This window comes from Vigna unguiculata, chromosome 10, assembly GCF_037176805.1.
Source record: "Vigna unguiculata cultivar grain cowpea cultivar isolate G323 ecotype 2 chromosome 10, ASM3717680v1, whole genome shotgun sequence".
Lineage (NCBI taxonomy): Eukaryota > Viridiplantae > Streptophyta > Magnoliopsida > Fabales > Fabaceae > Vigna > Vigna unguiculata.
The window spans coordinates 3352403-3366300 of NC_140801.1; the positions used below are offsets into that span (position 1 = coordinate 3352403).

At 27.4% G+C, this 13898-nt stretch overlaps 2 protein-coding genes across 2 annotated transcripts; both read left to right on the top strand.

The window, feature by feature from the left end:
• Positions 1–3354: 3354 nt before the first annotated feature.
• Positions 3355–7787, top strand: LOC114166817 (non-specific phospholipase C4-like). The gene is made up of 4 exons (XM_028051656.2): positions 3355–4156; positions 5587–5996; positions 6550–6720; positions 7387–7787. The coding sequence occupies exons 1-4, from the start codon at positions 3546–3548 to the stop codon at positions 7722–7724; spliced, it is 1530 nt and encodes a 509-aa protein (XP_027907457.2). The 5' UTR covers positions 3355–3545; the 3' UTR covers positions 7725–7787.
• A 2631-nt stretch (positions 7788–10418) lies between these two features.
• On the top strand, positions 10419–11109 carry LOC114166819 (small ribosomal subunit protein eS17y-like). The gene has a single exon (XM_028051659.2). It carries the CDS (start codon positions 10542–10544, stop codon positions 10947–10949), a length of 408 nt encoding a protein of 135 aa, XP_027907460.1. The 5' UTR covers positions 10419–10541; the 3' UTR covers positions 10950–11109.
• Positions 11110–13898: the final 2789 nt, after the last annotated feature.

The following is a 13898-nucleotide window of genomic DNA, read 5'->3' on the forward strand; positions in this document are numbered from 1 at the left end:
CGTTATCCGTAAAAATATAAAATTAAAAATAAAATTATGTTTTGTTAAGTTAAATTTAATAAAAATTAAATTTTAATTTATATTTTATTAGATTAAACTAAATTTAAATTTAATTTAAATTTAATATAATTTATATTTTATTATACATTTTTTTAATTTTATTTAATTTTAATTTTAAATATTTATAAAATATTTTTTTTTAATGTTTGCGGGTATCCACGGATTTTAAAATACTTGCAGATACTTTTTAAACAGATACTCACACGAACGCGTAGTGGATAAATTTTTTTGTCGCAGATCGGGTTATGAATAAGCACTATCCGTGTCCGACCCGACGCGTTGTCATTCCTATCAGACTGTATAGGGTTGTGTGTCTAATGAACGTGTATATTCATATTTTTTTCATCTTTCTCATAAAACTTTCAAGTATTTTCTTTCCCTTTCTGTGTAACTTTAAAAATTGGATGGAGGATAAAAGATGGAGAAAAGAAGAGAAGAAAAGAGAGAAAGAGGAGACCTGGAGGAAAAAGATTAGAATAAGATAGTTGTAAATTGATCTTTCATTTTGGTTATGGAGGTGAAAGAAGAAATTATGAAGGTACACGAAGAAATGGCTAACTGTGTATCGGATTAGTGAGTCCATTTGTCCACTTTAAAAATTTAAAACAAAATAAAATGTGTATTTTTAAAATTTAATTCATATTAATGAAATTAATTTTAATTAAATAGAAAGATTATATATATAGAGAGAGAGAGATAAGTATGAATTATAATACATGTATTGATTTTGAGAGAAAGTAAGATTTTATTTCTAATAAATATAATTATTATTTTATAAACGAGCCTAGATAAAAAATAAAAAAAAAAACTAAATTTAATTTAGGTCACAAATTTTTTGTATGACCAAACTTTTATTATAGACTCTTCAACCTTGCTAGTCAAACCATGCCTATTTTTACTGCTAGAAATACCTAACATTCATGTCTTTTAATGTACTCTATCCCTTCAAATTCTTAATTCCCTCTCAATATTCACCATCAACTATATACTATCATGAATCTAACACATAATCTTAGAAAATTGTTACTCACGAAGAAAGAGATCATGAAATTTATATATTTTTGTCTTCAACAAAAAATTTATATATTTTTGTGTAAATTTCATTGAATAAATGTAGTTTATTCAACTAATTTTCAAAATACTTTATTCTTCTACTATCATAAAAATATTTAAAATTGTATTTTGATAATAACATAGGAACACAACTTTTCTATCCGAACTTCTAAACTTACCTTTTACTTAATCTATTTACAAGATATAGCAAAGTTTTAAAGTTTAAGAAAATTAAATAAAGTAACCATAGTAATTACATTTACTTTAAACAATTTAACAGTCCCTAGAAAACGAAATTGCTGAAGTTGGATATGATAACTAAAATTGGTCATTTTACAATTAAAGTATTAATTATCAAAATAATACTTTTATAACTCTGAATTTCTTCATTGTCAATTTTCTCGTTGCTAACGTGAGAAATGATTGTTGATGATGTATTATTCTAATTAGATTACCAATTTTAGAGTCAAGTGGTGTTCGTCATCATTGTTTATCTTTCATCACTTCCAAGACCAATACGTGTTCATGTTTCAATATCTTACGTCTCTCCACGTTGCATCACCAACCACAACATTTGTCACTCTATTTTTATAAAATTTAAAATCATCCACCACTTAAAAATAAATAAATTTATGTATAATAAGATATTAAATTAAATAACACATTAAAAAAGAGACTTTTATATGATTTATAGTATTTTCTATTCCAACCTATCAGCATATGTTTAAGAGTTTGAATTTGATTTATGATTTTGTCTTACATTTCAAAGAGTTGCGGATAAATTCGGTATGAAAAATATTTTTTAATTTGATTTGAGACTATTAAATAATCGAGTTTTGATGATATTTTTATCCTTAGACAATATTAGTGTTTTGACATTAAGGAATAACTATTGGCATTTGAAAGACATAAAAGAATGAATATCATGCATTCGATACATTTGAATAATAGGTTTTGAGAAAATTAGTTTATATCTCCATTTTTTGATTTTGGGTTTTCTTTTACAAATTCGTTAATGTTTTTATGTTTAAACTTTCTTTTTAGGATTTCTAGTTTTTTTTTAAAGAAAAACTTATGTATTTATATACAAAAGTATCAAAAGAGAGTAAATTTTCTTGATTTTTAGATTAGAACTCTTATTCTTATCAAAAATTTAACATTTTGATATATGTTGTATTTTGCGTTTTCCTCTAATTTATGTTTATTGTGTCTTTTGATAATTCAAATTTAGAAACAACCATAAATAAGATCGTATCATATTATTTGGATCGAGATCTGAAATTCTTTATGATTTTGTTATTAAAAAATACTTACAAAAATTAAAAGATAAATATATATATTTAAATTATCATTAACTTCGTCTCTAAAACCATGTACAAAATAAAATTATTAGTGCCATACAATAATTTAGTGTTCATTAGTCTTATTTTTCACCATTGATCGTTTTATTATACAATATTGGTAGTGCAAACATTTAATTAAGACGATACTAGTATATTTTTCACCATCTTTTATGAAATAACTTGTGATTAATAAATTTTTTTTTTTTTTAACTTAGGGATTCTGGATATAAATGTTTTTCCTTAAGACAATATAAACAATTGGATGTTACAATATGAGCTAACAAATTACGTTTCTAGAAAAGAAAAAAGAAAAATAGATTATAAAATCTAAATCTATCACCAATCAAAGAGTTATTTCCCTCTTTCTTCTTTGGTCAAATTTCTCCACTTTGGGTCTCTCATTTCTTCCCAACATCTCATAAATTTCCTTATAAAGGATTGAGTAAATTAATACAAGTCTCTGCCAGTTATATTATTTTCAGAAATTCCAAACATAAAAATAACTTACGATAATAGTTTTTTTCTTCTTCAATATATATATATATATATATATATATATATATATATATATATATATATATATATATATATATATATATATTTCAAACTTTTGTTTACCTTTTCATTTTATATTTTTTTTTAAATTTCATTAAATATACTTTCATAATATTTAGAATAAAGAATCTGAGTCTCAATAATTAACACAGCTAAACTCGTGATTCTCCCTCAATTAGTGGTGAAATAAGAAAAGCAGATTCTCTGTCTAATCAGAAAAGAAAGATAAACCAAAGAAAAAGATATCATATCATCCAATAAAGCACAATTATAATAATTAAACCACGAAAAATACAAAATAATGGAAAAAAATAAAATTAAAACAAGCTTTTTGACAGAGAAAATACAATAAACAAATTGAAGGCATCACCCGAATCAATTTTCCACTTAAATTTTCAAAGTAAAAGATAAAGAATCATTACCTAATTCCTACATAGGTATGAGTTAGCTAAACACCTTCTCTTCTTTAAAAGCTTCTGTTCACACCCATTACAGAATTCATCAACACTACCACAAGAAATCTCAGGATCAAACATGTCTTACCCCATCAAAACGATAGTCGTTTTGGTTCAAGAAAACCGTTCATTTGACCACATGTTGGGTTGGATGAAATCCCTCAACCCGGAAATCGACGGAGTCACCGGTTCGGAGTCAAACCCGATTTCCACCTCGGAGCCGGCCTCGAACCGGGTTTATTTTTCCGACCAGTCTGATTTTGTTGAACCGGACCCAGGTCACACGGTGGAGGATGTGTACGAGCAAGTTTTCGGCGAACCGTGGAACGAGTCCTCGACGACGAAGAAAGTGTCGCCGACAATGGAGGGGTTCGCCCAAAACTCGGTGAAGCAAAAGAAGGGGTCAACGGCGGAGACAGTGATGAACGGGTACAAACCGGATCTGTTACCGGTTTATCGAGAGCTGGTTAAGGAGTTTGCGGTGTGTGATCGGTGGTTTGCTTCGGTTCCCGGTCCGACCCAACCGAACCGGCTCTACGTGCACTCTGCGACGTCGCATGGGTTGACCACTCAGGACACACAGAAACTCATTGGAGGGTTGCCACAGAAGACTATATTTGATTCTTTGGACGAAAATGGGTTCAGTTTTGGAATATATTACCAATATCCACCATCCACACTTTTTTATAGGTAAAATCACTTTTCATCTGTTTAATTTCAATTAAAAAAATTTAAAGTATAGTTAAATTTGATTAAAATAAATATATATTTTTTAGTTTTTAAGTTAATTGAAGTTTAAAGTAAACTTTGACTTCAAGTAAATAAAAAAAAAAGTGTTAAACATATCGATGTAAACTTAAAATTGATTTGAGTGTTTCTGTTATTGAAATTTAAAGATATTTTTACTCTATTTATTGTTACTAATAACTAAAATTATGTTTTTATTTTTTATTTAGTTTTAAATAAAATTTCGATTAGATTATACTTAGAGTGTAATTTTGCACTTTCATCTTGCTATAAATTATTATGCATTATCTTATACTGTTAACCTTTTTTCTATATTTAAGATAAGTTTAATGTATTAGTACTAATTTGTTCTACATTAATTATACAAGAAAAGCCAAATAGTTAAATTTTTTAACTATTTTTTTTAATATTTATTTGATCTTAATTTAAAACACCAATATAGATTTTGCTTCTTAAATATTATTTTTGTTGTAGTTAAACTCGTATATGTATACTATTGTTGAGGAATAGTGAGTTCTACGGTACTATCTAATATTTAATTTAATTGTAAACTATTATTGATACAATTTTCAAAATAATTATCATGAGAATCAATAAACCTATCTTATATAATTATTTATGATTTATGAACATTATATATTCAAACAAAAACTTTGGATTCAAAATCTCATAAAATAAACAAACACAATATGTTAGAGAAAAAACAGACACTCTGTGATTCACACGATTCCACATTATTTTATATTTTTTATATCCCGAAATGTTCCTCTTTACACTGACAGAGCCCGCGTTTCTTTTATTTATTAATGAAAAACGTAAAGTAATTATAATAAAGAATAAATTATAAGTGGACTATATTTGTATTAATAATATAATCATAAAAAAACAAAATTAGTTGGTTCCCAATTATTAATTAGAAAAAAAGCTATTTTTATTGATTTTTTTTAATCAAATGATGACTATATATAATGGTGAACCTAATGTATATAAATTTTAACTATTTTATATTTTTTAATAATATTATTTTAAAGTTTCAATATAAATCAACATTAGGTCAAATACTTTTTAAATGTGATTAATAATCACCATTTTATTATTATAAGAACAATAGTATTGTTAATATTGATTTTCTTGTTACAGTTTTAGTAATACATCACTATTAAAAATGTATTACATTAGTATATTCCACATACACCACAAGATGATGATGATATTCACAACATACATAAAAATTATCATTCTAAAATTAAATGAAAGTATAACCTTCTTAAATTATTGGAAAAATTAATAATTTTACACAGGATTATTGTTTTTTTCTACTAGGAAATGATGTTGTGTTTGACAAATTAATGAAATGTTTTGAGGAATTTCAGAAACCTTAGGAAGGTGAAATACATAGACAACTTTCATCTGTTCGATCCAAAGTTCAAGAAGCATTGTGAAGAAGGGAAATTGCCAAACTACGTGGTGATTGAGCAAAGATATTTTGATTTGCTATCACAGCCTGCAAACGATGACCATCCATCGCATGATGTCGCAGAGGGACAAAGGTTTGTGAAAGAAGTGTATGAGACACTGAGAAGAAGTCCTCAGTGGAATGAAATATTGTTTGTGATAACGTACGATGAACATGGAGGGTTCTATGATCATGTGCCAACACCTGTGGATGGAGTTCCAAACCCAGATGACATTGCAGGTCCTCAACCATTCAACTTCCAGTTTGATAGACTTGGTGTTAGGGTTCCTACCATCATTATTTCTCCTTGGATTGAGTCAGGAAAAGGTATAATATTTCCGGATATTGATATTTCGACCAACTTTTTTTTACTCACTATTAACTCATCATTCTAATATTTTTAAATCATTATATTGTATGATTAAAAAAAATAAAATAATTAAAAGATGATTGGAGTAGTAAGTTAAAATTGTGTTGAAAAAAATAGACCAAAATATATTTATCCAACATTTATATACATGATCTTAAAATTTTTGTCATGTCACAAAATATGTTAAAGATAAGAAAACTATTATTTATATATTGATTTTAGGGTTAATAAAAAATATATTTAGAGATCAATTTTTAATAATTAATTATTTTGAGTCACTAAAATTGATATTTTAAATCATTTGTGTAAATTATTCTTTTTCTTTTTAATTAAACTATCTTTCTTTTCCTTCCCTTTTATTTAACCTCTAAACTACTTTATCATTCTTACAATTTTACCAAATTAAAAGTTAATTTTTGTTTGAGAATTTTGAATTAAGTATATAAAACAGGAGAGAGAGAACAATCACTCAAAATGGATTAAAAGTTTAAACATGTGTGTTGTATACAGTGTTGCACGAACCTTGTGGGCCATTCCCAACATCACAGTATGAACATTCATCAATACCAGCAACTGTGAAGAAAATGTTCAATCTTCCTGAGTTCTTGACAAAGCGTGATGCATGGGCTGGAACATTCGAAAATCTCTTATCTCTCACCACTCCACGTACTGATTGTCCAGGTCAGATATTTATTTTTCTTTTATTTATCAATATCAACTCAAAATAATACCATTTTATAATTCATATATAAAAACAATCTTTTGTTTTTTAAGCTGTTTTTTAAGGTAAATTAAATTTAAATTTTGTTATATTAATATTATTTATTTGGTATAATTACTGATTTTGGTACCCAATTTTTTGGTTAAGTTCAATTTGGTTTTCATACTTTTTGTTTGTTCAATTTATTACTCTAAATTTTAATACTGTCACGTGACATAACGGTAAGTTGACACGTGACAGTTTATAAATTTGTACAAAAAATTAAAAAATTAAAAAAAATTAATTTTTTTTTAAAAAATTAAAAATTTTACTGTTTGACACGTGTCTTGTACGGACACGGTGTTAACTCCAACTTAACCGAGATGACCAAATTGAATCTTTTTAGATAATTGAAGTACTAAATTGAACAAACTAAAACTATACGGACCAAAAATTGAACTTAACCAACAAATTGAGGTACCAAACCACTTCGTGTCATTCACTGAGAAAACAAAATCCAGTCACTCAAACTATACTTTAAAATTAGTGTTTATTAGCAAAAGGGCTAATAATAATAAAACAATTTAAAATGATGCAAAAGCTATTTTTTATTTTTCCATTTTGAGTATTTGTATTAAAAATTTCAGTGAAATTGCCGGAGCCTATGAAACTTCGAGAGGGTGGTGCGGAAGAAGATGCAGAATTGAGTGAATTTCAAGAAGAACTGATATACATGACAGCAACTTTAAATGGGGATCATAATCATAATAAGAGTGCATACCCCAAACTAACACACAATTTAACTGTTTCAGAAGCAGTTAAATACTGTGAAACTGCATTTCAAACGTTCTTGAATCAGTGTGAGAAAGCAAAGCAAAGTAGAATCGATGGATCTCAAATTGTTAATTGTGCAAACCCACACACACCACCACAATCCAAAACTTTCTTGCACAAGATGTTGTCTTGTATTTTGTGTAAAGATTAACTATTGAATACCAAGTTTATGTTTCTCTCATTATATATATGTTGTCTTTATTTTATTCGGAAATATATTTGTTGTTCTTCTTTTACTAATTAATTAATTAATTATTTGATGATTATAGTAAGAGGATGATAAAAATAAAATTATTGATTGTAGTTTCATGAACTTGCTATAAATATGGTTAAAGTTAGAAAATTTTATTAGGATACTTTCTTTTGTTAGTTTATCCTTTTTAAGAATTCTATATAAAAACCAGTGAAAGAAAAGGCTATATACTTTTTTTTTTTCGGATGAGTATTTGAAAATTATTTTTGAAGCAATAATAATCATGCTGGGAATTCATATTGTTTCCATCCATTTCAAATTTTAATTATTTAAATCTGTGTTTTTCTGATTTTACATTTTCAAAATAATAACAAATAAGTGAAGAATTTGCTATTCAATGATTAAAAATATTACACTGAGAGCAGTTTCTAATCTCGTTTGTTTGTATTTTAGCAGTGCTAATCTCATTTTACAAAAATAAAACGTTATATTTCAAAATGAAATCATATACAAAACTATAAAGCATCATACATTATTTTATTTATTATTATTAAAGAAAAATATTTCTTTCTGCAACTAATAATTTCTTGTGACACCCTCGTCATTTATATTTATTTAAAGATTTAAATATACATTTGGTGTGACACCCTCATCATTTATATTTATTTAAATATTTAAATATATATTTGGTCCCTAATTTTATTGTTTTTATTTAATTTGGTCCCTATTTTCGTTTTGTGTTCAATTAAGTCTTTATTTTCGTCAAATTAGAGTCAATTTGGTCTTTTCACTAACAGTGTTTAAATAGTTAACGTTTTCTAATAGTACATGTCATGTGTTAGTTTCTAATTTTTTAACTTTTTTTTATTTTTTTATTTTTTTTATTTTTCTATTTTTTTAATTTTTTAATTTTTTTTAATTTCAAAAAAATTGTCAACATGTCACGTCACAATTGTGTCACATGTCAATGCTAGTGCCATGTGTCAGTTTGTGGTTGTATTATTTCTTTTTGTTCAATTTAGTTTTGATATTCATTTTTTTTGTTCAATTCAGTCCTTATATTCGTTATTTTTGTTTAATTTAGTTCCAAATTTTGTTAAAATATAACCATTTAATTTATAAAATTGACATTATTATTACTTATTTTTTAAATTTAATTATAAATTATAATATTTAATTATAAATTAAATATTATTCTTAGATTCAATTGTTAAATAGAATATAATTATTTAAATATTATTAAAATATAATTATTAACATTTGTAAAATTCATGTTAATTTTACAAATATTAGTTTATTTTTCTAAAATATTTTGAATATTTAAAATATTTTTATATATCAATTTTAAAAGTATTTTAGAATATAGATATTAGAAATTTTTTTAATAACTATATTCTTATAATATTTTAAATAATTATATTCTATTTAGCATTTAAATATAAGAATTTTATTCAATTTATAATTAAATTTAATAATTTATAATTGAATTTAAAAAATAATAAATTCAAATGTCAATTTTTAAAAAAATATTAATATAATTTGTATAAAAGATATTAAATTTAGTGTAAATTTGAAAAGGACAAAATTGATTTATTTTAACAAAAATTGAAACTAAATTGAATAAAAATAACAAATACATGAACTAAATTGAACAAAAATAATAATACTACTACAAACTGATACGTGTCACTAGCATTGACATGTGGCAACTTAACACGTGGACAAAGTTTTTGAAATAAATTTTTTTTCAAAAAAATTAAAAAAAGTTTAAAAAAATGAAAAAAACTAGGAAATGACACGTAGCATGTACTGTTCAAAAAAGTTAACTATTTAAACATCGTTAGTGAAAAAATCAAATTGACTACAATTTAACAAAAATGAAGACCTAATTAAATATAAAATGAAAATAAAAACCAAATTGAATAAAAACAACAGAAATAAGAACCAAATGTATATTTATATTTAAAAAAACAAATCTCTTAATAAACTATTGCAGAATTTAGGAAAAGAAGGTACATTTCTCATATAATTAATTTGAATTTATTAACCTTACAATAATCGATTATATTATTTGTAAAAGTGTAATCCAAAATATATTAAGAAAAAAAAAATAAAAGTGATTTAAAAAAAAAAAAAAAGTTGTAAGGGGAGTATGAAAAGGGTTACGTGGAGAAACAAAATAGGCTATTGCGTCCCACATTTCCATAATTACTAACTCACTAACTGCACCCCTACATTAACAGAAAATGACTAAAATACCTTTTATCAGTCCATCGTGGTCACAGAGAAAAAAAAAAGAAAAGAAAAGAGGGAAATCGTTATAAAGAAAGAAGAAGATAGAAAACATCGAAAAAAGTGCATTTAATTTTTTTTCAGAACATATTTAGTGTATTTCGGAAAGATATTATATGAATATCGAAAAGTTTGTTCTGAAATGCATTTTACAGGTTTCAGAAATTTCGTTACGAAAATCTTATTTTGAAAATCCTAAAAAGTTTGCTTTATATCCAGTAATTTGAAAAACCACATTTAAGGAAAGTAAAAGTTGGTGGGTGTGCAAAGAAAATGTGGTGGTGCAAGAAGTAAAAGTCCACAAGATGATGTGTAGTTCGGATTTTGAAAAGGCGAGGCCCAAAGTAATTGGGATAAATGAAGAAAACCTAAGTTTGAAGGAGCAGTTAGAGAAGGCCAGAGAAGAGAGAAGAGAAGAGAAGCCGCAGAGAGAGGAGGAGGAAGAAGAAGAGAAGAAGAAGAAGAAGAAGAAGAAGAATCAGCATGGGGCGCGTGAGAACGAAGACGGTGAAGAAATCTTCACGGCAAGTGATCGAGCGTTACTACTCTCGGATGACCTTGGACTTTCACACGAACAAGAAGCTTCTAGAAGAAGTAGCCATCATCCCCTCGAAGAGGCTTCGGAACAAGATCGCAGGTTTCTCCACCCATCTCATGAAGCGTATCCAGAAGGGTCCTGTTCGCGGCATCTCGCTCAAGCTGCAGGAGGAGGAGCGTGAGCGCCGCATGGACTTTGTCCCCGACGTCTCCGCCATCAACACCGACCACATCGAGGTCGACAAGGAAACCATGGAAATGCTCCACTCCCTCGGAATCAACGACGTCTCCGGCATTGTCCAGGTCGACCCTGTCCCTGTCCAACCCACCTTTGCCTTCAACAGGAGGTACTGATCCCTCCTCTGTCATCACACCAAGGTTTTCGCTTTTTGCCTTTTATTCATGCTTTTCGCATCCTATTTTTGCTTTATGTTGTTGCTACTGTCTTGCTTTAAGTCAGACCTACTTCTAGCTTTTCGATTATATCAAATTATATACCATCTGTTCTTCCCAATTTTGCTTTTTTCTTCCGGCTTTTGCTCTTAATTTTAATTAATTGAAGCTGCGTTGTGTTTTGGTGTGGTGATTTTCGAGCAATGTGGGGGAATGGAGTAAACCCTACTTGCCTTCTAGTATTGGATTTTGATTCGTGTGTAGTTCTTAAAATAAAGAACATTTTTTTTCGAGAGTGAATTAGTCGCCTAAAAGAAGTAAATGATCGCTGAGATTATGGTTTCATCACTTAAGTTCCTTAATTTTAGGGGTCTAGGAAAAAATATCAGCTCATTGAGTACCCAATCATCAAGTTTCATGTAATTTCGTGGGAAATGTGAATAGTTTTCTCTGTTGAAAGATAATCACGATCAATTAGCTTAACAAACCTTTTTGTGCGCCCCAAATTATCAAAATTGATCATGAACTCAAAATAAGGTTTTTGAGCAGTTGTGATTGATCTTGAACAGTTGAATGAATATTCGGATTATTCGTTTAGTGTAGTCCATTTTCACAAAAATCTGGTTCGTTTGTTTTATAGAAGAGCACAAGCATTACAGTGTACGGTGTTTGATATGAAAATACGTTTCACGCCGAAAGGAAAACTATAGTATAAGGAATGAAACGATGATGGTTTTTTCAGAATCTAGTACTTTACACTTTAGGAACGCAACGTTATTCAATTTGGTTTCATAGTAAAACGTTACGATTGTACTCGAGTGACATAATCTCTGCAAAATATTTCAGAGAAAATTACGGTTGGCTTCTCATTCAAGTGTTGTCCTGAAAAGGCTTATGAAAGCAAAAAATCAGGAATTCACTGAGTAATGAGTAATGTGAAAGCTGATGTGTGCTTCTGTGAAAGATGAACAATGATAATACGTCTCTTAAATCTGTGATTTCAAAACAGTAGGTTGTTGAAGATAGCTATCAGGTTTTCAGAACACCAAGCAATCTTGTTCAGAATTTGGCAGTAATGCATTCTCTCATATACTGCATATCAGTGCGAGAAGTTCTTGTTTATGAATCTCATTAAAATTTGAAGTGGGTGTGGATGCATATTTAAGACTTGGGTTTCTTGTGTTGATTTGTCACATGAACAAATGGCTAACCATGGATCTGGATCCTCTAAATTGAGTAGTTTACTTTAAGAGTAAAGTGCAGCATTGATAAAAACCGATAACATAGTAACTTGATTCTATAAAATGTTTATATTGGATAACATATCATAGATGGTGGATTGGTTTTTGCATTCCCGCAAGTCCTTACTTCTCCTACGTCAATTTGAAAATCCCCACTTTGTTCCTTCTTGGTTACAAAGTTTATGCTTAGTTGTTCATTCACGAGGCGTTGTGTGGATTTTGATAAGCAATTTGAAGTGAGATTCATTATAGTTTGAAGGTGGGTAGTGTTAGTTTTTTTTTGGTTTTGAAGTGTTCTTTGAACTTTTTTTTCCGGATTAATACGTAAACTTTCTTAATCCAAAACCTGAAAAAAGTATTCTAATAATTTATTGAAGTAATTTGGCATTTAAAATGAGTAATTTGACATTTAAAATTGTGTAATTTGAAATGTGTCACTTAGAGTGTGTAAAACTCGTCTTAAGTTAGATACTCACGGTCGAATAAATATAAAAGAAGAATCACACAACCTTATATATGAGAAGAACTCAATAATGTACGATCAAGTTAGGGAGAATGTGTCCTTCGGGATTTGAGGACTATTTCAACACGTATACTTAGGATTTTTCTACAGGTACATTGAAGGTATGCATACGGGGTACGATAAAGTCTTTGTAACCACTATGTATACGAATGAATTATGTATACAAGTTGAGGCACTCCTACTATCTTATATAATTTATTTGATTAAAAAAAAAGCCCACCCGTTCAAATTAAATCTATTGTATAATCTCTCAATGAAAGTTAATCCATAGGTTTCATCTTTATATATATATATATATATATATATATATATATATATATATATATATATATATATATATATATATATATATATATATATATATATATATGTTTAATTAGTCGGATGATACCTACTCTCGTTTAGATGTGTCACTTTGGTATCCGTTTTTAAAAATGTGTAAATTGAATTCCAACTTTTGAAAAATATCCCAATTAAGTTCTTTTAGCCAAAATAATAATAATATTAACATCGTTAACCGTATTGATATTTAAAATTACATTGATATTTATATTAAAATTTAGTGGTAAAAGTCATCAATTAAGTTAACGACTTTAATAATTTTTGTCTGAAAGACATCTTATTGAGACATTTTTTCAAAAGTTGGTATTCAATTGACACATTTTTAAAAATGGGTACCAAAATGACATATCTAAACTAAATTGAGTACCATCCGACTAATTAAATATATATATATATATATATATGTATGTATGTATGTATGTATGTATGTATGTATGTATGTATGTATGTATGTATGTATGTATGTATGCAGTTAAAAGTAAAACAAAAAATGTTTGAAGTTTTCAGTCACAAAAAGATTAGAAGGAATAATCAGAAAGTGACTAATGTACTTAGTAATATGTATTTTGATTTAAGAATTTATTAAGGAAGAGGTAAGTGTAATTATAAAGTTAAAGCGAGTTACTAGAAAAATCATATTTCTTGACTTGTATAAATGATTTGTTATTAGATGATTTAGTGTTTGTGCAAATAAAAAAGTATCTTGTTCTATTTAACTCCTTTTAAAAATTGTATTTTAGTTAATTTTAACCTTCACATGTACTATATTTTCTTACTGAACAATATCATTAGTTGTTCATAAAT

What these genes read in the sequence shown, in the direction of transcription:
- LOC114166819 (XM_028051659.2), top strand. Translation starts at nt 10,542, where the DNA reads ATGGGGCGCGTGAGAACGAAGACGGTGAAGAAATCTTCACGGCAAGTG.
- LOC114166817 (XM_028051656.2), top strand. Translation starts at nt 3,546, where the DNA reads ATGTCTTACCCCATCAAAACGATAGTCGTTTTGGTTCAAGAAAACCGT. An exon ending in CCATCCACACTTTTTTATAG is followed by an intron (nt 4,157 to 5,586) that starts GTAAAATCACTT and finishes GAGGAATTTCAG; the next exon opens with AAACCTTAGGAAGGTGAAAT. An exon ending in TCCACGTACTGATTGTCCAG is followed by an intron (nt 6,721 to 7,386) that starts GTCAGATATTTA and finishes TAAAAATTTCAG; the next exon opens with TGAAATTGCCGGAGCCTATG.